The following is a 25071-nucleotide window of genomic DNA, read 5'->3' on the forward strand; positions in this document are numbered from 1 at the left end:
GTATAGCAAATGTTGTGGTGATTTTTGTCACTGAATTGCATACACAGACAAATCCCTCAGCACAAAAGTATGCATGGTGTTCACCACCTAGCATTGACATTACCGGATTTAATATGACCTGTACAACCAGAAACAGATTGAAAGTTAGTCAGTGGGTTGGTGCCTAATAATTCAAAAATAACGCAGAGAGGACTTCAGTAAAACTGTCACCATTATGAATGTTTTCTAACATTGTTATTCTCTTACAGGATGCTGTACAGTAACGGCTTCACAGACATCCAACATCATGCTTTCAACGGGACCAAACTGGATGCTGTGTAAGTCACTTTGCTTATATCATTAACACAGTAGAATAGAATGGAATAGAATAGAATAGTTCCAGTTGGTATTAGATAGAATGTCGCGGCCCTGCCCGACTGTGGGGAAAACAACCTGTGGTTACCTAGGTTACCCCATTTGCTCACAGCAAATACTTGACCTTTTTCAAATGCAGTTTTCTTGTTGTCTGCTTGTTTTAGTCAATTTCAAAACGACATTTAAGAAAAGTACAACATGTATAAAGGTTATTTTTCAACATTGCCTGCTCCCTAGCATTCTCACTACTTAGAAAAACTTAGTATCGTAGCGCTTCCCTCATGCCCCTTTTCACGACGGTGCTAGCAGCCACTTGAGTGAATGAGTGCTAGCTAGCTACCGACCAGAACATTAAGCTAGCCAAGACCAACAACACAAACAAATGGACTATACAGCTACAAGTAGTGAGTGGAGTTACAAATGCACTACACTAAACAAGTTAAATGTCTTACCTGTGATGAAATGTTTTCCACACACAGAACTACGTGTAGCCTACTTGGACATCCGGGTCCCCCACATTTCCCACTCTCCCACGTCGAATATCCTAAAGCCACAGGGCTCTTCCCGCAGGCTCTATTTCCCTACGTGGGAGCATTGGGAACCGTAGGTCGGGATTGTTGACCTGGTTACCTGTACATTGAACAACACAGCAGCTTTTTGGCATGTTTTGTTATCTCTATATAACAAAAAATCCACAACGAAGTTGGCTCTTCTGCAATGGGGGTCAATAGGAAAGAATGTTTGTTTTCCCCAAATTGTGAGTGTGGTGGAGGGAAAGTCCTTATTATTACGTGAATATCAACTCAGAGTACAGAATAGGGAATGGAATGGAATATAATAGAATATAAATAGTCTATTTTTAGCCACATTCAGGTCTCTGCCTGACTCGGTGCTGACCCACTAAGGTTTGGACTTCCTTAGTGGAGGGGAGAGAGTCTTTTAATTCAGAGTACTGGAGGTTCGGTAGTCTTGTTGTTATAGTTAGGGTATCTTTCACTCAGGCTTAACAATCAGACTGACTGCATTTTCGCAAAATTATTTAACTTAATATTTTGACGTGAGTAAACCATTTTTTGACATCTGGCATGTATATTTCCTTACTCGAAATTACACTATTACACTACACAAGCAGAAGGATCACGGCTACGTCTGAACTAGTTCTCTCAGACCTGCTTAGAGAGAGATTAACCCCAGCCTTGATTAGGAGGCCCTAGTGCTCATGGGATAAACAGGATATTTTAGGAAGGTGATTTCAGGAAGTCAGCATCAAAGCATCAAAGGACCTTTATTTCCCTAGCCTGGGTACCAGTGTCTTTAGATCAGGGGTGCCAAACCCGCAGACACTCTGCCCTCCGTGGAATGAGTTTGACATATGTGCTTTAGATAATCCACTCCCTGTACTTCATGTCACGTGCCAAAGAGACTGGGCTTTCTGCCGTCTTCAAATATTAACATTCTATCATTAATGAGCTCGAGGAGAACAGAGGATATGATCCTGATTCGATCACCCTCACAGCAGTCCTCCAAGCACAACGATTATGCAAATATTGGAACTCATATCACTTATTTTTCTCTCCACAGAACACGTTGGTATCCAGTTGCTAATCAACCGTTTTTTTGTTTGTCCAGAGGAAACCAGTATGTTAAAAGTCACTAGCTTACAATTCTCAAACTAAATACATTCTGCAATTCCAACCACAAAACATCTTACAACAACTTGCCTAGCTAAGGAGTGGAATGTTAGCCAAAGAGACTGGTACTCAGACTAGTATTTACCAAGGGAGAAAAAACATTATGTAGTGTCTCATTTTTAATTTTAGATTTCATCTTACTGGAGACTGACCTGGATTTGCATTGAATGAAGTTTTAATAATAAAACATTTGATTTGTAGAGCACTTCTCATTAAATGCGGAAATCCCATAGAAATTGGGATAAACCAAGCACTGATTTAATGTGTCACAATTTCAAGACTGTTGTCCCTTAAACTCCCCTCCTCCTTTTGGTCACCTCTCTGTCCCGTTTCCAGTCAGGATATGAAACATGAATATGTCTCTGACCCTCTCATCCCACCATACTTCCATTTAACAATTTACCCCCAGTCAACCCTAGCTGGTCCTTATGGAGTTGTAATTAAACTAATGGGTATTCACCTTAGTCATTCTTACCACACTGCTGTTTGTGTTGGCAGGAGCGCGCTCAGAGAGAGAACTGATCCCGGAGTGTGTGTGTGTGCGTGCGTGCGTTTGTGTGCCGGTGTGTGTGTCGGTGTGTGTTTTCTCAGAGTGAGAACTGATCCCTGGGTCTGTAACACTAAGACAAACACTCCCCCCACACGTTTATTATCATGTAGGGATTCTACAGTATGTTTCTGAAGTACCTTCTCTGATGGTGGGACAGCTAATTTAAAACAACACTCAGGATAAGATCTGATCCATCCGAAGGCAGAGTTGCTCCAGAAAGCGGTGAAAGTAAACAGTGAAACCTGATGTGCTGAGGCTACAGAAATTATTATAAGGTGTTTTTGAGCTATCAGGATGATTACAGTGATTGAAGTGTGTTGGTTACGTGTGTGTGTGTGTGTGTGTGTGTGTGTGTGTGTGTGTGTGTGTGTGTGTGTGTGTGTGTGTGTGTGTGTGTGTGTGTGTGTGTGTGTGTGTGTGTGTGTGTGTGTGCGTGGGTGCGCATGTGTCTGTTCTCTCTCCAGGTACCTCCATAGAAATAAGCGTCTGACCAGGATGGATGAAAGGATGTTTTCTGGCACTGTCAGTGGCCCAATGCTTCTGTGAGTAGTAATTCATCCTTTATTTAACCAGGGAAGTCCCCATTCATTAATTTAACCAGGGAAGTCCCCATTCCTTGATTTAACCAGGGAAGTCCCCATTCCTTGATTTAACCAGGGAAGTCCCCATTCATTAATTTAACCAGGGAAGTCCCCATTCCTTGATTTAACCAGGGAAGTCTCCATTCCTTGATTTAACCAGGGAAGTCCCCATCCTTTATTTAACCAGGGAAGTCCCCATCATTTATTTAACCAGGGAAGTCCCCCTCCTTCAATTAACCAGTCCATTATTTTTTATTTAACCAGGGAAGTCACATTGAGACTGATATATATTTTTCAATGAGTGCTGGACAGAAATGTATCTCTCACTGCACTGCCCAACACTTTCAGTTATTATCTGACGTTACAGTCGCTCAAACTGCTTTGACAGATTGGTGGACTGGTACAAATGTCATTTATCTAATGTTCCAGTTTTAAATGTCAACCCTTTGTCATTTCTTGTTAAAAGGAATCAGGTTCCAATAATATTATATTAATCAATAGAATTATGCAATGATATGTGGTTTATGTTATGAACTTTTACAGAAAAAGTTTATATTGGAGTATACAATTATTAGATTATTATTAGTCAGTATCTAAATTAGTAAATCATGGCTAAGTTTGTTTCTTTTTGTCCCTCTTCATTTTCCCATTCATAAATATGGAGAAGGAGAGAGAAACATGTTTGTGTGAAACACGATAGATCAGCTTTGATCAAAGATAGAAAATAGCTTAAAGGTCCAGTGCAGTCAAAAATGTGATGTTCCTGAGTTTTATATATATTTCCACACAATTGTGAAAATGATGATAATGCCCTTTTAGTGTATGAGCTGTTTGAAAATACCATCTGTTTTGGTGGGATGGAGTTTTGGCCTGCCTGGTGACCAGGCAGTAAATTAGTTAATATACCAATAAGAAAGTGAGTCCCAAACCTCTCTGCCAATAACAGTTAGTTTTCAGTTTTCCCCTCCCCACTCAGACCACTCCTATGGAATGCCGTTTCTGTCTTTGCATATCAAAAAATATACACGTCAAATAACACTATTTGAAGCGTCAAATAAGCTTGTTGACCAATCAGGACCTGAATATGACTGCACGTCATAATTTAACACATTCATTAATTTATGTAGTTATTACACATTGATTACACTATCACTCGTATTTCATATGTCACAGTTATTCACCGATACGTATGCTATGATGCTGGGTAAAGTTGTCTCGCTCACCTGCCGCTGTAGCACGAGACAGACACACACATCCTAAGCTCTGGCCGGGACAGAGCTGTTCAGAAAAAAAGATAGCTTGCTGTTAGATGCAAAACATAGCAAAGCGACAATCTGTTTCAGTAGCTATAGTTAGCTAGCTAACTATCTACCTAGGTGTCATATCCCTAGTTAATAAATAACACAGTTCTCGCATTTGGTCGGACCCGGTCCGGTCAAGGCACACCAGCCATGCTTATAACGTTAACTTGGGGCAACAGGGCTAGGTAGCTGGCTAGCTTGTTTAGTTATTTATCTATCTAGCTAGCTAGTTCATGAACTGAAGTAGAACAGCAAGTAGCTGCCTAGCTAATACTTAGCTAAGAATATTACAAATGATTGCAGTTTCTGGTCATTGTTTTCATTCTGGTTGCGTTGGTGCTAGCTAGGTACCAAGCTAAAGCAAGGTACCCTTACGAAAAACAGGTGGCAGCATGGTAGGCACAGCTTGTTTCATGAATTAATCATAAAAATTGAGGATTAGCTGATAACTGTGTAACAAACATTCAGGATAATATAGAGAACCTTGAATTATTTATTGATCAGCATTTTGATATGCTTGAAAAAGAATCAGATACATCAAAGCGAACAAGACCAGACCTTTCCTCGTGCTCTGCGTGTGAAACTGAAGGGAAGTCTAAAATTCCAAATTTGACATTGAAGGGGGACGTTTTCATAACTACACTACCGGTCAAAAGTTTTAGAACGCCTACTCATTCAAGGGTTTTTCTTAAAAAAGCAGTTAAAGCAGCTGGATATATTGCCTGGGCTACTGGGGGAGGTTGAGGCCATAAAAACAGGAATGGATTACAGTAATAAAATGATGGAAGAAATACGAGCGGAAAATAAGATATTGAAAACTACCGTGGACTCCCTAAAAGACACTACAGAGAGGCTACGGTATGATAATAAAACAACGAAAGTAGAAATGACTTGATCTAAAGTGCAGAAGTATGAAGAAGAATATTGTTATAATGGGAATAAAGGAGGATGAAAACAAAAACTATCAGTCAACGGAGGAAAAAGTCAAGGTGTTCATGAAACGTAATCTCAAAATGACGGACGAACAGGTGGATACAATTGATTTTCAAAGGGCTCACCGTTTCGTTGGCAGAGGGGAGGGAAGGCCCGTCCAATGGTAGCTATGCTAACTCACTACAAAATGAAAATTGCCTTGTTACAACAGGGTAGGGAACTGAAGAACACCCCGTTCTCTATTAATGAACAATTTCCCCATGAAGTAGTGCAGAGACGACGTGCCCTGTACCCCACTTTCAAAAGGCTCCGAGCAGAGAAGCAGAATGTTCATCTAGTGGTCGATAAATTGTATATAAACAACCAAATGTTCAAGGACTGGAAGATTACAACGTGGCTGTGAGTGGTTGCTACCTCTGCTGAAGTAGTCCTGATACATATTTGCACCGCATTAAACAGTACAATTATGGATTCATTTGTTTTTTACAAAACATTTTTTTGCATGATGGACTCTTTTTTGTTATTAAAAATATATATATATATATATATTATTCATGCAGTATGGAACCGTGGACGAAGTGGACTTAAAATGTTGGACTTATGTTGATGCAAAATGGGTATGATGAACTTATAATTTTTTTATTTAGGCAATATGGAACTTTGTACTATATGGATTTAAAATCAGGTTTTGATTTAGGGGAAAGGAGAAGATTGGTAAGGTTGACCTTACCTTGTTTATTTATTTCATTTGAATATTGCACAGTAGTACATTAGAAATACCAAGTTTTAATTGTAATTGTTTATATGATATGGCCTAATTGTACAGGTCGGGTATATTACAGTGGCTTGCGAAAGTATTCACCCCCTTGGCATTCTTCCTATTTTGTTGCCTTACAACCTGGAATTAAAATTGATTTTTGGGGGGTTTGTATCATTTGATTTACACAACACTTTGAAGATGCAAAATATTTTTATTGTGAAACAAACAAGAAATAACACACAAAAACAGAAAACTTGAGCGTGCATAACTATTCACCCTCCCAAAGTCAATACTTTGTAGAGCCACCTTTTGTAGCAATTACAGCTGCAAGTCTCTTGGGGTATGTCTCTATAAGCTTGGCACATCTAGACACTGGGATTTTTGCCCATTCTTCAAGGCAAAACTGCTCCAGCTCCTTCAAGTTGAATGGGTTCCGCTGGTGTACAGCAATCTTTAAGTCATACCACAGATTCCCAATTGGATTGAGGTCTGGGCTTTGACTAGGCCATTCCAAGACATTTAAATGTTTCCCCTTAAACCACTCAAGTGTTGCTTTAGCAGTATGCTTAGGGTCATTGTCCTGCTGGAAGGTGAACCTCCGTCCCAGTCTCAAATCTCTGGATAATTGAAACAGGTTTCCCTCAAGAATTTCCCTGTATTTAGTGCCATCCATCATTCCTTCAATTCTGACCAGTTTCCCAGTCCCTGCCGATGAAAAACATCGCCACAGCATGATGCTGCCACCGCCATGCTTCACTGTGGGGATGGTGTTCTCGGGGTGATGAGAGGTGTTGTGATTGCACCAAACAGCGTTTTCCTTGATTGCCAAAAAGCTCACTTTTTGTCTCATTTGACTAGAGTACCTTCTTCCAAATGTTTGGGGAGTCTTAGTCTCCCACTTGCCTTTTAGCAAACACCAAACGTGTTTGCTTATTTTTTTCTTTAAGCAATGGCTTTTTTCTGGCCACTCTTCTGTAAAGCCCAGCTCTGTGGAGTGTACAGCTTAAAGTGGTCCTATGGACAGATACTCCAATCTCTGCTGTGGAGCTTTACTGCTCCTTCAGGATTATCTTTGGTCTCTTTGTTGCCTTTCTGATTAATGCCCTCCTTGCCTGGTCCATGAGTTTTGGTGGGCGGCCCTCTCTTGGCAGGTTTGTTGTGGTGCCATATTCTTTAAATTTTTTAATAATGGATGTAATGGTGCTCCGTGGGATGTTCAAAGTTTTGGATATTTTTTTATAACCATACCCTGAACTGTTTGGAGAGCTCCTTGGTATTCATGGTTCCACTTGCTTGGTGGTGCCCCTTGCTTAGTGGTGTTGCAGACTCTGGGGATTTTCAGAACAGGTGTATATATACTGAGATCATGTGACAGATCATGTGACACTTAGATTGCACACAGGTGGACTTTATTTAATTAATTATGTGACATCTGAAGGAAATTGGTTGCACCAGATCTTATTTAGGGGCTTCATAGCAAAGGGGGTGAATACATATGCACGCACTACTTTTCCGTTATTTTTATTTTTTTTGAATTTTGTGAAACAAGTAATTTTCTTAATTTCACTTCACCAATTTGGACTATTTTGTGTATGTCCATTACATGTAATCCAAATAAAAATCAATTTAAATTACAGGTTGTTGTGATGAGTGGGTGTTGAAGGAGTCAGGCGCAGGAGGGTAAATCAAAGAATAACATTTACATTACATTTACGTTTACGTCATTTAGCAGACGCTCTTATCCAGAGCGACTTACAAATTGGTGTATTCACCCTATAGCCAGTGGGATAACCACTTTACAATATGTTGTTTTTTTTCATGGGGGGGGGGGGGTAGAAGGATTACTTTATCCTATCCCAGGTATTCCTTAAAGAGGTGGGGTTTCAAATGTCTCCGGAAGGTGGTGAGTGACTCCGCTGTCCTGGCGTTGTGAGGGAGCTTGTTCCACCATTGGGGTGCCAGAGCAGCGAACAGTTTTGACTGGGCTGAGCGGGAACTATGCTTCCGCAGAGGAAGGGAGCCAGCAGGCCAGAGGTGGATGAACGCAATGCCCTCGTTTGGGTGTAGGGACTGATCAGAGCCTGAAGGTACAGAGGTGCTGATCCCCTCACAGCTCCATAGGCAAGCACCATGGTCTTGTAACAGATGCGAGCTTCAACTGGAAGCCAGTGGAGTGTGCGGAGGAGCGGGGTGACGTGAGAGAACTTGGGAAGGTTGAACACCAGACGGGCTGCGGCATTCTGGATGAGTTGTAGGGGTTTAATGGCACAGGCAGGGAGCCCAGCCAACAGCGAGTTGCAGTAATCCAGACGGGGAGATGACAAGTGCCTGGATTAGGACCTGTGCCGCTTCCTGTGTAAGGCAGGGTCGTACTCTCCGAATGTTGTAGAGCATGAACCTGCAGGATCGGGTCACCGCCTTGATGTTAGCGGAGAATGACAGGGTGTTGTCCAGGGTCACGCCAAGGCTCTTCGCACTCTGGGAGGAGGACACAACGGAGTTGTCAACCGTGATGGCGAGATCATGGAACGGGCAGTCCTTCCCCGGGAGGAAGAGCAGCTCCGTCTTGCCAAGGTTCAGCTTGAGGTGGTGATCCGTCATCCATACTGATATGTCTGCCAGACATGCAGAGATGCGATTCGCCACCTGGTTATCAGAAGGGGGAAAGGAGAAGATTAGTTGTGTATCGTCAGCGTAGCAATGATAGGAGAGGCCATGTGAGGATATGACAGAGCCAAGTGACTTGGTGTATAGGGAGAATAGGAGAGGGCCTAGAACTGAGCCCTGGGGGACACCAGTGGTGAGAGCACGTGGTGCGGAGACAGCTTCTCGCCACGCCACTTGGTAGGAGCAACCGGTCAGGTAGGACGCAATCCAGGAGTGAGCCGCGCCGGAGATGCCCAGCTCGGAGAGGGTGGAGAGGAGGATCTGATGGTTCACAGTATCAAAGGCAGCAGACAGGTCTAGAAGGACAAGAGCAGAGGAGAGAGAGTTAGCTTTAGCAGTGCGGAGAGCCTCCGTGACACAGAGAAGAGCAGTCTCAGTTGAATGACCAGTCCTGAAACCTGACTGGTTTGGATCAAGAAGGTCATTCTGAGAGAGATAGCAAAAGAGTTGGCTAAAGACGGCACGCTCAATAGTTTTGGAAAGAAAAGAAAGAAGGGATACTGGTCTGTAGTTGTTGACATCAGTGGGATCGAGTGTTGGTTTTTTGAGAAGGGGTGCAACTCTCGCTCTCTTGAAGACGGAAGGGACATAGCCAGCGGTCAAGGATGAGTTGATCAGCGAGGTGAGGTAGGGGAGAAGGTCACCGGAGATGGTCTGGAGAAGAGAGGAGGGGATGGGGTCAAGCGAGCAGGTTGTTGGGCGGCCTGCAGTCACAAGTCGCAAGATTTTATCTGGAGAGAGAGGGGAGAAAGAAGTCAAAGCATAGGGTAGGGCAGTGTGAGCAGGACCAGCAGTGTCATTAGACTTAACAAACGAGGATCGGATGTCGTCAACCTTCTTTTCAAAGTGGTTGACGAAGTCATCCACAGAGAGAGAGGAGGGGGGGATTCAGCAGGGAGGAGAATGTGGCAAAGAGCTTCCCTAGGGTTAGAGGCAGATGCTTGGAATTTAGAGTGGTAGAAAGTGGCCTTAGCAGCAGAAACAGATGAAGAAAATGTAGAGAGGGAGGGAGTGAAAAGATGCCAGGTCGGCAGGGAGTTTAGTTTTCTTCCATTTCCGCTCCGCTGCCCGGAGCTCTGTTCTGTGAGCTCGCAATGAGTCATCAAGCCATGGAGCTGGAGGGGAGGACCGAGCCGGCCGGGAGGATAGGGGACACAGAGAGTCAAAGGATGCAGAAAGGGAGGAGAGGAGGGTTGAGGAGGCAGAATCAGGAGATTGGAGGGAGAAGGATTGAGCAGAGGGAAGAGATGATAGGATGGAAGAGGAGAGAGTAGTGGGAGAGAGAGCGAAGGTTGCAGCGGCGCATTACCATCTGTGTAGGGGCAGAGTGAGTAGTGTTGGAGGAGAGCGAGAGAGAAAAGGATACAAAGTAGTGGTCGGAGACATGGAGGGGAGTTGCAGTGAGATTAGTAGAAGAGCAGCATCTAGTAAAGATGAGGTCAAGCGTATTGCCTGCCTTGTGAGTAGGGGGGGACGGTGAGAGGGTGAGGTCAAAAGAGGAGAGGAGTGGAAAGAAGGAGGCAGAGAGAAATTAGTCAAATGTAGACGTAGGGAGGTTGAAATCCCCCAAAACTGTGAGGGGTGAGCCATCCTCAGGAAAGGAACTTATCAAGGCGTCAAGCTCATTGATGAACTCTCCAAGGGAACCTGGAGGGCGATAGATGACAAGGATATTAAGCTTAAATGGGCTAGTGACTGTGACAGCATGGAATTCAAATGAGGAGATAGACAGATGGGTTAGGGGAAAAATTGAGAATGTCCACTTGGGAGAGATGAGGATTCCTGTGCCACCACCCCTCTGACCAGATGCTCTCGGGGTATGCGAGAACACATGGTCAGACGAGGAGAGAGCAGTAGGAGTAGCAGTGTTTTCAGTGGTAATCCATGTTTCCGTCAGCGCCAAGAAGTCGAGGGACTGGAGGGTAGCATGGGCTGAGATGAACTCTGCCTTGTTGGCAGCAGAACGGCAGTTCCAGAGGCTGCCTGAGACCTGGAACTCCACGTGGGTGGTGCGTGCAGGGACCACCAGGTTAGAGAGGCAGCAGCCACGCGGTGTGAGGCATTTGTGTAGCCTGTGCGGAGAGGAGAGAACAGGGATAGGCAGAGGCATAGTTGACAGGCTGTAGCAAATGGCTACAATAATGCAGAGGAGATCGGAATGAAATGAACTAAACATCTGGGAAAGGAGAGAGTAGGGCCTCCCTCACCAAAACTCCCAAATTGTCACGGTTTACTATGCCAGAACCCAGAAGCAGACCAGGACAAGGTACGTTGAGAGAAAGGTGAGTGTTTATTTAGTAGATTCCGAGTGAGGCTGAATAATCCAGGGAACAGAGCAGGTGGCGTGGATGGATTGTTGAGGGTGCAGTGGTTGGTCCGGTACTGGCTCGGCAGCCGCCGACCATCAGGCAGAGGTTGGGTGAAGGTTCCGGGTGAGAGATGTTCATAGCTAACGATCCGGCAGGAATTGGATGTTAGGCCAGAGCCTAAGAAGGGTGATGATCAGGACCAGGTGTGCAGATTGCTGATGGGATGCAGGTGCGGAAAACAAGAGCGCTCCCCGGAGCGTTCCCGAACCCTCGGGAAACTGGAGATTACGAACCGGAACACTAGTCACCAGACAGGACCCGACTCAGACAGCCGGGATCGTTACAGTACCCCCCTCCGACGAAACGCCACCGGGCGGACTCCCGGAGCGCCAGGATGGAGGCGGTAGAAGTCACTGATGAGGTCCGCATCTAGGACCTGTCGCCGCGGAATCCAACTCCTCTCTTCAGGGCCATACCCCTCCCAGTCCACGAGATACTGGAAACCCCGGCCCCGCCGTCTGGAATCCATGATGCGACGCACCGTGTAGGCAGGACCACCTCCGATCATCCGAGGAGGAGGAGGAGGAGGCGGAGGAGGCAACAGAGGACTGAGGAAGACAGGCTTGAGGCAGGAGACATGAAAGGTGGGATGGACTCTGAGCGTCCTCGGTAGTTTGAGTCGAACTGCCACTGGATTGATCACCTTCTCCACCACAAACGGACCAATGAACTTCGGTAACAACTTCCTAGACTCAGTCCGTAACGGAAGATCCCGTGTGGCCAACCAAACCCTATCTCCGATGGTATAGGTGGGAGCGGGGATCCGGCGACGATTCGCCTGGAGCTGATACCGGTCCGAAACTCTAAGGAGTGCCTTTCTGGCCCGATGCCAGGTCCGGTGGCAACGACGAATATGGGCCTGAACAGAAGGCACTGAGAGCTCCTTCTCCTGAGAAGGAAACAGGGGAGGTTGGTAGCCATACAGGCACTGGAAGGGAGACATCCCAGTGGCAGATGTAGGAAGAGTATTGTGGGCATACTCAACCCAAGGCAACTGAGATACCCAGGAGGTGGGGTTGGAAGAGACCAGACAGCGTAGCGTGGATTCCATCTTCTGGTTGGCTCTCTCCGCCTGACCATTGGATTGGGGGTGAAAACCAGATGTGAGACTGACTGTAGCTCCAATGGCCAAACAGAAGGACTTCCAGACCGCAGAGGTAAACTGAGGGCCACGGTCGGAAACGATATCACTGGGCAAACCGTGGACCCTGAAAACCTCCCTAACCAGGATCTCGGACGTCTCCGAGGCAGAGGGAAGCTTGGCAATAGGCACAAAGTGGGCGAACTTGCTGAATCTGTCCACGATAGTCAGAACGACCGTGTTCCCCTCAGAAGCGGGCAACCCAGTGACGAAGTCCAGGGCCAGATGCGACCATGGTCGGCGGGGAATAGGAAGGGGGTGAAGTAGTCCAGAGCTGGGCCGATTGGTACTCTTATTCTGCGCACACACTGGACAGGCAGCAACAAAACCCCGAGTATCCTCGGCCATGGCAGGCCACCAAAACGTCTGCGAAGAAACGCCATTGTCCGAGCCACGCCAGGGTGACAAGCCATCTTGCTGGCGTGGGACCATTTGAGGACAGCAGGACGAACCGACTCCGGCACAAACAACCGACCGGGTGGACCGTTACGGGACCGGGCTGAGTCCGAAGGGCCGCCAGCACCTCCTCCTCAATCTTCCACATAACTGCTCCCACGACGCAGTTCCGGGGGAGGATTGTCTCGGTCTTGGACCCACTCTCCTCCGTCTTGGAGAACATCCGGGACAAGGCGTCCGCCTTGCCGTTCTTAGATCCAGGTCGGAACGTCAGGGCAAACTTGAATCGTCCGAAAAACAACGCCCACCTGGCCTGGCGGGGAGTTGAGACGTTTAGCCGATTGCACGTAAGCAAGATTCTTGTGGTCAGTCCAGACAATAAACGGTTGCTCCGCCCCCTCCAACCAGTGGCGCCACTCCTCCAAGGCAAGTTTCACCGCGAGAAGCTCCCGGTTACCCACATCGTAATTCCTCTCCGCAGGCGAAAGGCGACGAGTAGTAGGCGCAGGGATGGAGTTTACTGTCCGTGGAGCATCGCTGCGACAGGATGGCGCCAACTCCCACATCAGACGCGTCCACTTCAACGACGAACTGACGGGCCGTGTCCGGTTGAGAGAGAATCGGTGCGTTGGTGAATCGCCTCTTCAAATCCAGAAACGCTCGATCCGCCTCCGGATTCCACTTGAAGGTCCTGATACTGGAAGTCAAGGCAGTTAACGGAGCGGCCACACGGCTGTAATCCCGGATGAATCTGCGGTAGAAATTCGCAAACCCCAAAAAATCTCTGGAGTTGCAATCTCGTACCGGGCTGGGCCCATTCCAGAACCGCTCTAACCTTCTCCTGGTCCATCCTAATCTCTCCCCTGGAGATGATGTACCCGAGAAAGGATGTCGTGTGGGCGTGAAACTCGCACTTCTCGGCCTTCACGAACAGGCGATTCTCCAACAATCGCTGCAGAACCTGCCGGACATGCTGGACGTGGTCGGAAGGTTCCTTCGAGAAGATCAGAATGTCATCCAGGTAAACAAACACAAAGAGACCGATCATATCTCTCAGGACGTCGTTCACCATACTCTGGAATACCGCTGGAGCATTGGTCAGTCCAAACGGCATCACCTGATACTCGAAGTGACCCATCGGTGTATTGAAACCCGTCAACCACTCGTCCCCCTCTCTGATCCGGACCAGGTGATACGCATTGCGTAGGTCTAGCTTGGTGAACACCGTAGCCCCCTGTAAGGAGTCGAAGGCAGAACTCATCAAGGGCAGGGGGATACTTGTTCTTGACCGTGATGTCATTCAACCCCCGATAATCAATACACGGTCGAAGAGAGCCATCCTTCTTACCCACAAAGAAGAATCCTGCCCCCAGGGGTGATGACGAGGGACGAACGAGACCAGCAGCTAGGGACTCCTTGATGTAGGTCTCCAACGCCTCACGTTCAGGTCGGGAGATACTGTATAACCTTCCCTTGGGGTAGACAGCTCCAGGGACCAGGTTGATGGCACAATCATATGGTCGGTGGGGAGGGAGTGACAGAGCCTTCTGCTTACTGAAAACTTCCCCCAAATCGTGATATGTCTCGGGAACCAGGGACAAATCTGGGGGTTTAGCCTCAATCACCTGACTGGGAACCGAATGGGGGCAGGCAGTCTTGAGACAGTTAGCATGACAATCAAGGCTCCAACTCGTTACCTTGCCCGTCACCCAATCGAACGTGGGATTGTGTTCCTTCAGCCAGGGGTATCCAAGGACCAGAGGAACATGGGAAGACGGCAGAATGAAGAATGAAATCATCTCAGAATGATTCCCCGACAACCGCATCTTAACCGGTTCAGTCCTCATCGTGATACGTGCCAGACTACTGCCGTTCAGAGTGGTCGCTTCAATGGCTTCCGGCAATTGCTCCTTGGAAAGCCCCAGCTGTTCCACCAACTCGGCATCAAGAAAGCTTCCATCGGCACCTGAATCGATAAAAGCGTTAAGCGCTAAGCTCTGATTCCTGTTCACAAGGGTAGCCGGGAAACGGGGTCTGACAGAGGTACTGAGAGGTTGAAACTGGCTCGCTAAAAGTCCTCCCAACTTTAGCGAGCCGGGCAGTTTGACGACCGCCGGGAACAAGTGGAGATGTAATGTCCCGAGCTACCACAGTAGAGGCAGCAGTTGGTCCTACGTCTATGTTGACGCTCCTCCTTGGTTAACCCGTGCCGCCCCACTTGCATGGGTTCAGAATCGGGAGAGAGGACCTCTCCACTAATCCATTGTGGTGGAGAATGATCGGCGTGTTCTGGTCCACCACCCGACCCGACTGGGAACTGAGAAGCTGATCGATTGGACGGACCCCATTGCTTCTCCCTCCTTCGGCTCTCGGACTCGATTATCCACCCGAATAGACAAGGCTACCAAGCTGTCCAGGTCACTAGGCTCCGGATAGGAGATCAACTCATCCTTGAGCTGCTCCGACAGACCCTGGTAAAGGCCGCTTGCAGAGACTCCTCGTTCCACCCACTCTCCACAGCCAACGTCTTGAACTCGATCACGAAGTCGGCCACGCTGCGAGTTCCTTGGCGAAGCGAAAACAGGCGCCTAGCTGCGTCCCTCCCTCGGACGGAATGGTCGAAGAGCTTCCTCATCTCGGCCGTGAACCCCTGGTATGAAGCCATGCAGGGATCCTGTCGTTCCCCAAACGGCTGAAGCCCACTCAGCGCTCGACCACGCAGCAACTCAATCACAAAGGCTATCCTAGCCTTGTCTGTGGCATAAGAGTAGGGCTGTAGATCGAACACTAATCCACACTGCATAAGGAAGGAACGGCATCTTCCCAGCTCCCCCTCATATTTATCCGGCGTCGGAACCTTGGGCTCACGGATGGACACAGCTTCAGAAGCGGCAGGCGAGATGGGTGAAACCGGTAGTGGATCCTCCACCGGACACTTACGTTGGTTCTGGACCTCCGTCAGACCGGTAGAAAGGTTCCGAACTGACAACGCGATCTCCTGTAGTACCGTGCTATGATGGCCCAACATCTTCTCCTGCTGGGTAATAGCATGGCGAACAGAGTCCAGGTCCGCTGGGTTCATTACTGGCCGGATCGTTCTGTCACGGTTTACTATGCCAGAACCCAGAAGCAGACCAGGACAAGGTACGTTGAGAGAAAGGTGAGTGTTTATTTAGTAGATTCCGAGTGAGGCTGAATAATCCAGGGAACAGAGCAGGTGGCGTGGATGGATTGTTGAGGGTGCAGTGGTTGGTCCGGTACTGGCTCGGCAGCCGCCGACCATCAGGCAGAGGTTGGGTGAAGGTTCCGGGTGAGAGATGTTCATAGCTAACGATCCGGCAGGAACTGGATGTTAGGCCAGAGCCTAAGAAGGGTGATGATCAGGACCAGGTGTGCAGATTGCTGATGGGATGCAGGTGCGGAAAACAAGAGCGCTCCCCGGAGCGTTCCCGAACCCTCGGGAAACTGGAGATTACGAACCGGAACACTAGTCACCAGACAGGACCCGACTCAGACAGCCGGGATCGTTACACAAATATAACTCACCCAACTTCCACCTCAGAAACTATAATTGTTTCACTGAACCACCCGAATAAAAACTCTCCCAACTAACAGGCTTTAATCCGCAAAATACATGTTTAGGCAGAAATGCGTCAAACACACTCCAGGGCACAAAACAGGCGCACTGGAATATACAAGACACACGGGAAATACTCCCGTCGATACAAAATACACAAGCTCCACCGAGCTTCACTAACCTCCACAATAAACAATCACCCACACAGACAAGGAAGCAGAGGGAACACTTACACAATAACTAATGAGGGAATAAGGACCAGGTGTGTGTGATTGAAGACAAGACAAATGGAGTGATGATAAATGGATCGGCAGTAGCTAGTAAGCCGGTGACGCCGAACGCCGAAACCTACCCGAACAAGGAGGGGAGGCAGCCTCGGCGGAAGTCGTGACAGTTGTAATGTAACAAAATAGGAAAATCGCCAAGGGTGATGAATACTTTTGCAAGGCACTGTATGACTTACAAGCTGTTATATAGTGCGGACGTTGTTCCCGGATGTGAATCGGAACGATTAGCTTTTAAGATAAAACGTAATAAATATATGAATAGATCTAATGTAGGGCTAGGATAAAGGATTATATCATTAAAAACCTGCCTATTGGAGTAGGCCAATACGTTTCTAAAATAATTGGCGTCATTATCTTTTTACATTTAAAAAATAAATCTCAATATTATTGTTCTGATACGCACCGGCAAATGGATTGGGTATTGTCAACAGGGTTGTTGTCTCTATTAGTGTGTGGCGGGCTGGTTAACACTGGGATAAACTGATTCAAGTTTATGTCGCGGCTGGGGGCTGTTCTTACACACGACGCAACGCGGAGTGCCTGGATGCAGGCCTTGGCTATGGTGTGTTGGCAATATACCACAGACCCTTGAGGTGCCTTGTAAGTTGGTTGCCGGCGTAGTTAGACAGTACAAATTGGTGCTTTGTCGTGCCCGTGGTGTATGGTCTGATGTACCATGCCTCTCGGCCGGTCAGTATTCAGGGCTCGAACCACCCAGTTTATAATTCTATATAAGCTATTTATGCTTATTTTAAATATGCTATTGGACCAAAAACAGATACGGCTAATTAATCTATATGGCCCAAATAATGAAGATCCACACTTCTTCAAAAATACATATAAAAATATATTGAGCTCACAAGCAACAAATTAATCTATTATTATGGTGGGAGATTATAATACAGTTTTACGTACCTCAATGGATCGTAAAGGAAATCACACTACAAACTATCACCCTCAAGCACTTAAGGAGATCACGAATATCATGGATACATTATAACTAGTGGACATATGGAGGCTGAAAAACCCTGACCTAGTGAGATAGATATGGAGGAGGCTTAATCAAGCTAGACGTCTTGATTACTTCCTGGTCTCATTCTTGCTGGCATCAAAAGTTTAAAAAAGTATTAATAGGAGACCGAATGCGATCGGACCACCATCTAATTGGCCTCCATATGACTCATACAGAATTTCCACGTGGACGGGGATATTGGAAATTTAATCAAAGCCTTTTGGATGACAATTTGTTCTTAACTAAGACAGAATAATTAATAACTGACTGTTTTCTGCACAACATACAGTACCAGTCAAAAGTTTGGACACACCTACTCATTCCTTTGCCTAGATGACAGCTTTGCACACTCTTGGCATTCTCTCAACCAGCTTCATGAGGTAGTCACCTGGAATGCATTTCAATTAACAGGTGTGCCTTCATAAAAGTTAATTTGTGGAATTTCTTTCCTTCTTAATGCATTTGAGAAATCAGTTGTGTTGTGACAAGGTAAGGGGGTATACAGAATATAGCCCTATTTGGTAAAAGACCAAGTCCATATTATGGCAAGAACAGCTCAAATAAGCAAAGAGAAACGACAGTCCATCATTACTTTAAGACATGAAGGTCAGTCAATACGGAACATTTCAAGAACTTTGAAAGTTTCTTCAAGTGCAGTCGCAAAAACCATCAAATGCTATGATGAAACTGGCTCTCATGAGGACCAAGACAGGAAAGCAAGACCCAGAGTTCACTCTGCTGCAGAGGATAAGTTCATTAGAGTTACCAGCCTCAGAAATTGCAGCCCAAATAAATGCTTCACAGAGTTCAAGTAACAGACACATCTCAACATCAACTGTTCAGAGGGGACTGTGTAAATCAGGTCTTCATGGTCGAATTGCTGCAACAACAAAAAAACACTACTAAAGGACACCATTAAGAAGAAGAGACCTGCTTGGGCCAAGAAACATGAGCAATGGACATTAGACCGGTGGAAATGTGTCCTTTGGTCTGGAGTCCAAATTTGAGATTTCTGGTTCCAACTGCTGTGTCTTTCTGAGACGCGGTGTGGGTGAACGGTTGATCTCCGCATGTGTATTTCCCACCGTAAAGCATGGAGGAGGAGGTGTTATGGTGTGGGGGTGTTTAGCTGGTGACACTGTCTTAGATTTATTTAGAATTCAAGGCACACTTAACCAGCATGGCTACCACAGCATTCTACAACGATACACCAGCCCATCTGGTTTGGGCTTAGTGGGACTATCATTTGTTTTTCAACAGGACAATGACCCAACACACCTCCAGGCTGTAAGGCCTATTTTACCAAGAAGGAGAGTGATGGAATGCATCAGATGACCTCCACAATCCCCCGACCTCAACCCAATTGAGATGGTTTGGGATGAGTCGGACCGCAGAGTGAAGGAAAAGCAGCCAACAAGTGCTCAGCATATGTGGGAACTCCTTAAAGACTGTTTGAAAAGCATTCCAGTTTAAGCTGGTTGAGAGAATGCCAAGAGTGTGCAAAGCTGTCATCAAGGCAAAGGGTGGCTATTTGAAGATTCTCAAATATAAAATATATTTTGATTTGTTTAACACTTTTTTGTTTACTACATGATTCCATTTGTGTTATTTCATAGTTTTGATGTCTTCACTATTATTCTACAATGTAAAAAATTGTAAAAAACCCTTGAATGAGTAGGTGTGTCCAAACTCTTGACTGGTAGTGTAGGTACGACAGATCACCTTATTGCATTGGACACTTTTAAATGTACTTTTAGAGGCCATTCAATACAATACTCATCATTCAAACAAAAGCAGTTTAGGTCAGAAGAGATTAGACTAGTAAAGGAAATAGAGGAAATAACAGTGCAGGTAGATGGCAATGGAAACTTTACTATAGAGGCACAAAATAGGTTAGAGGAAAAAACAAAAAGAATTGGAGGTACTATTCAAGAACAATGAATTTTAATGTATTATAAAAATAAAGCAAATTGGATGGAAAATTGTGAAAAATGCACCAAATTTTTCTTGAACATAGAAATGCTACCAAAAATAATTTTGAAACTTGTTACAAATTATGGAGTCATCCATGATTCATCAAATTATATTTTGAAAGAGAAAGGAAAATATTTTAAGCATATGTTTTCTTTTCAGTCTCCTCCATTTCCACTGAAAGATGTTAGCGGTAAGGATTTCTTTCCTAATAGTAATAACAACAATAATAATGTAAAATTAACACATTTACAGAAAGACCTGTGTGAAGGCCAACTTATAGAAGAAACACTTTTTGAGGCAATTCAATATTTTCAGTCTGGAAAAACACCAGGGCTTGATGGTATACCAGTAGAGGTATATCACACCTTTTTTGATGTAAAGGAGCGGGGGTTAATAAAGGAACCCAGTCCCGCTCCTCGCACCAAGCAAGTGGTGCGTGTCGCCAGTCCGGTCCGGTCCGTTCCTGCTCCCCGCACTAAGCCAGTGGTGCGTGTTCCCAGTTCGGCTCGACCCGTTCCTGCTCCTCGCACCAAGCCAGTGGTGCGCGTCGCCAGCCCGGTCCGGCCTGTTCCTGCCCCTCGCACCAAGCCAGTGGTGCGCGTCGCCAGTCCGGCCCGGCCTGTTCCTGCTCCTCGCACCAAACCAGTGGTGCGCGTCGCCAGCCCGGCCCGGCCTGTTCCTGCTCCTCGTACCAAGCCAGTGGTGTGCGTCGCCAGCCCGGCCCGGCCTGTTCCTGCTCCTCGCACCAAACCAGTGGTGCGTGTTCCCAGCCCGGCCCGGCCTGTTCCTGCTCCTCGCACCAAGCCAGTGGTGCATGTTCCTAGTCCGGTTCGGCCCGTGCCTGCTCCTCGCACCAGACCAGTGGTGAGTGTGTCCAGCCCGGCACGGCTCGTGGCCGTTCCACCGGTGCCTGGTCCGGCACCAGTCAGCAGCTCCAGTCCGGAGCCAGAGCAGTCCGCTCCACCGGTGCCTGATCCAGCTCCGGTCAGCGGCTCCACTCTGGAGCCAGAGCAGTTCGCTCCACCGGTGCCTGATCCAGCTCCGGTCAGCGGCTCCACTCCGGAGCCAGAGCAGTTCGCTCCACCGGTGCCCAGTCCAGCTCCGGTCAGCGGCTCCAGTCCGGAGTCTGAGCAGCCCACTCCACCATCGTCTGGTCCAGCTCCGGTCAGCGGCTCCAGTCCAGACCCAGATGTCAGCCCCTCTCTAGGTTCGGGGTCTCCCACACCAGGGTCCAGACAGGGCCTGGAGTATCGTGGGAGGAAGGAGAGGGGAAGCAGCGCGCTGAAGTCCAGACCAGACCAGGGGCGCAACAGGGAGGCGGAGAGTAAGAGGTCGTCACGCCCGGAGCCGGATCCGCCTCCGAGGCGGAATGCCCACCCGGCCCCTACCCTGTTAGGTGAAGGTTGTGCGGTCGGAGTCCGCACCTTTGGGGGGTGGGGGTACTGTCACACCCTGACTCAGGGGAACTCGTATATGTTGAGTCAGTGTGTGTATATTCTTGGTTGTGTATATATTCTATGTGGTGTATCTAGTATGTGTATTTCTATGTTGGCTGGTGTGGTTCCTAATCAGAGGCAGCTGTCGCTCATTGTCTCTGATTGGGGATCATACTTAGGCAGCCTATTGGCACTAGGTAATTGTGGGATCTTGTTCCGTGTAAGGTTTGTTGTGTGTTTAACCTTTGGACTTCGTTTGATGTTTTGTCGTGTGTTTATAAGTTAAATAAACATGTACGCATATCACGCTGCGCCTTGGTCTGACCCGTCCTTGAAAGAACGTGACACAGCGATTACTCACCTCGTATTGGACGAAGATTTTTTCTTCAACGAGTCGGACGCAAAGGATATCCTACAGACACCCGACAAGGCCCAAATACCCGTCATTCGCAGGAGAAAGAGAAAGAGATATCGTGGACGTAGGTCGGGGTGCCTCGTAAGGATCTGACTGCGAGCGAGTAAACTGCCTCTTCCATCAATCCTATTAGCCAATCTTCAATCATTGCAAAATAAATTAGATGACCTAAGATTACGCTTATCCTACCAACGGGACATTAAAAACTGTAATATCTTATGTTTCACCGAGTCGTGGCTGAACGACGACATGGACAACATACAGCTAGCGGGCTACACGCTACATCGGCAGAATAGAACGGCTGACTCCGGTAAGACAAGGGTTGGCAGTCTGTGTATATTTGTAAACAACAGCTGGTGCATAAAATCCAATACTAAGGAAGTCTTGAGGTTTTGCTCGCCTGAGGTAGAGTATCTTATGATAAGCTGTAGACCACACTATTTACCAAGAGAGTTTTCATCTATATTTTTCATAGCTGTCTATTTACCACCACAAACCAATGCTGGCATTAAGATTGCACTCAATGAGCTGTATAAGGCCATAACTAAACAGGAAAACGCTCATCCAGAGGCAGCGCTCCTAGTGGCCGGGGACTTTAATGCAGGGAAACTTAAATCCATTCTACCTCATTTCTACCAGCATGTTAAATGTGCAACCAGAGGGGGAAAAAAACTCTAGACCACCTTTACTCCACACACAGAGACGCATACAAAGCTCTCCCTCGCCCTCCATTTGGCAAATCTGACAATAACTCTATCCTCCTGATTCCTGCTTAAAAGCAAAAACTAAAGCAGGAAGCACCAGTGACTCAGTTAATAAAAAAGTGGTCAGATGACGCAGATGCTAAGCTACAGGACTGTTTTGCTAGCACAGACTGGAACATGTTCCGGGATTCTTCGGAGAGCATTGAGGAGTACACCACATCAGTCACTGGCTTCATCAATAAGTGCATTGATGACGTCATCCCCACAGTGACCGTACGTACATATCCCAACCAGAAGCCATGGATTACAGGCAACATCCGCACTGAGCTAAGGGGTAGAGTTGCCGCTTTCAAGGAGCGGGACTCTAACCCGGACGCTTATAAGAAATCCCGCTATGCCCTCCGACAAACCATCAAAGAGGCAAAGAGTCAATACAGGACTAAGATTGAATCGTACTACACCGGCTCTGACGCTCGTCGGATGTAGCAGGGCTTGAAAACTATTACAGACTACAAAGGGAAGCACAGCCGCGAGCTGCCCAGTGACACAAGCCTACCAGATGAGCTAAACCACTTCTATGCTCGCTTCGAGGCAAGCAACACTGAAGCGTGCATGAGAGCACCAGCTGTTCCGGATGACTATGTGATCACGCTCTCCGTAGCCGATGTGAGTAAGACTTTTAAGCAGGTCAACATTCACAAGGCCGCAGGGTCAGACGGATTATCAGGACGTGTACTCCAAGCATGTGCTGACCAACTGGCAAGTGTCTTCACCGACAATTTCAACATGTCCCTGACTGAGTCTGTAATACCAACATGTTTCAAGCAGACCACCATAGTCCCCGTGCCCAAGGACACTAAGATAACCTGCCTAAATGACTACCGACCCGGGTTGAGTGTGTTGGAGTATGTGAGTATGTGCGTGTGTGCTTGTCTGTCATCTGTTGTGGGGGGATGTTGGGGGGGGTATGGGATGGACCGCGGGAATTATTTGCTAGGATAATAATTGCTTGTCAATGAATTAAATGTAATACAATGGCAATCCTGGTTATATGTTAGAATCCTATGCGTGAACTGCCGACATTATTACGCATATTAATTGATAATGATGGAAAATAGGATATGCATAATTAAAAATATATATATAGTTATATAGATATATATATATATACAGGTGAAAGCATTGGAAATGCTTTTGGCGGTTAACCTGCTTCTGTTTTGTGGGTGGCACTGTGTGCTGTTTTTGATGGATGGGTCCTGGCCTCTCGGGGCCTTAGGGATACGGAGGGACGTGGGTGGGATGCTGATCACTGGGATGACGGCTCAACTTGGGATGGGGAGGGGCTTTAGCGGGGGAATTAGTGGAGAACAATTGAAGGGTTACTCCGTAGCAATGCAAATATCACGGTACAGCTATATGGACACTCAATCATTACGCTATTTTTTATTGGTAAATTTACAAACATATATAATGATAAATAGACTTGAAACTTGTATCTCATTATGGTGTATGGTGAAATAAGTATAGCCAGTTATAATTGTAATGGCTTAGCTGATAATAACAAAAGAAGAACAATATTTACATGGCTCAAAGAGAAGGAATATAATATCTATTGTATACAGGAAACTCATTCAACAATTCGAGATGAAGTAGCGTGGAAAAAAGAATGGGGGGGGGAAATATACTTCTCCCATGGGCAAAGAAATTCAAAAAGGGGTGATGATATTAATTAATAGTAATTTCGATCCAAATGTGCAAATTGTCCAAATAGATACGCAAGGTAGATGGATTATTTTAAATATGGTATTGGACCATAAACAGATATGGCTCATTAACCTTTACGGACCAAATAATGATGATCCACAATTCTTTGACAATATATATAATAAATTATCAAGCCTGCAAGCAACTCAAGACAATATTATTATGGTGGGGGATTATAATACTGTTTTAAATAGCTCAATGGACCGAAAAGGAAATCACACCACAAACAATCACCCACATGCTCTTAAGGAAATTGTGAATGTCATGGATACATTAGAACTAGTAGATATATGGAGGCTTAAATATGCTGATCTAGTGAGATATACATGGCGGAGACTGAATCAAGCTAGTCGTCTTGACTTCTTTCTTATCTCATTCTCGTTGGCACCAAAAGTAAAAAAAAGTGTTGATAGGGGACAGAATGCGGTCGGACCATCATATAATAGGCATATACATTACTCTGATTGAATTTCCACGTGGCGAGGATATTGGAAATTTAATCAAAGCCTATTAGATGATAATTTATTTATAATTAGAACAAAGGAATTTATAACTGACTTTTTTTTTTTTAACATAGGTACAGCGAATCCCCTTATTGTATGGGACACCTTTAAATGTGCCTTTAGAGGCCATGCAATTCAGTACTCATCTCGAAAACAAAAGCAATTTAGGTCAAAAGAGTTTATACTAAGAAAGGAAATAGAAAGTCTAACAGAACAGATAGATGGCAATAAAAACTGTAACATAGAGGCTCAGAATAAATTAGAGGAAAAACAAAAAGAAATGGAAAAACTTATTCAAGAAAGATCAAGTGTAATATATTATAAAAATAAAGCAAACTGGATGGAATATGGGGAAAAATGCACAAAATTCTTTTTTAATCTTCAACATAGGAATGCTACCAAAAAGAACTTAATGAAACTGGTTACAATTGACGGAGTCACCCATAATTCACCTAATGATATTTTGAAGGAAGAAACAAAGTATTTTAAGCATATGTTTTCTTTTCAGTCGCCTCCATCTCCTCTAACTGAAGCTAATTGTAGAGATTTTTTTCTATTGATAATGTCAAATTAACAGCCACACAGAAAGACTCATGTGAAGGTGAAATTACAGAGGAGGAACTTCTGGATGCAATTAAAGACTTTAAGTCCGGGAA

General features: G+C 46.1%; 1 protein-coding gene across 1 annotated transcript in view; it reads left to right on the forward strand.

The window, feature by feature from the left end:
• Nucleotides 1–25071, forward strand: part of LOC121549205 (thyrotropin receptor-like) — a 65784-nt gene that overhangs the window by 23166 nt on the left and 17547 nt on the right. Inside the window, exons 7-8 of the mRNA XM_041861059.1 lie at nucleotides 249–317; nucleotides 3060–3137. Of these exons, the coding sequence (XP_041716993.1) occupies nucleotides 249–317; nucleotides 3060–3137 (147 nt within the window). The remainder of the gene's footprint in view (nucleotides 1–248; nucleotides 318–3059; nucleotides 3138–25071) is intronic.

The sequence above is a fragment of the Coregonus clupeaformis genome, chromosome 33, assembly GCF_020615455.1.
Source record: "Coregonus clupeaformis isolate EN_2021a chromosome 33, ASM2061545v1, whole genome shotgun sequence".
NCBI classification, from domain to species: Eukaryota; Metazoa; Chordata; class Actinopteri; order Salmoniformes; family Salmonidae; genus Coregonus; species Coregonus clupeaformis.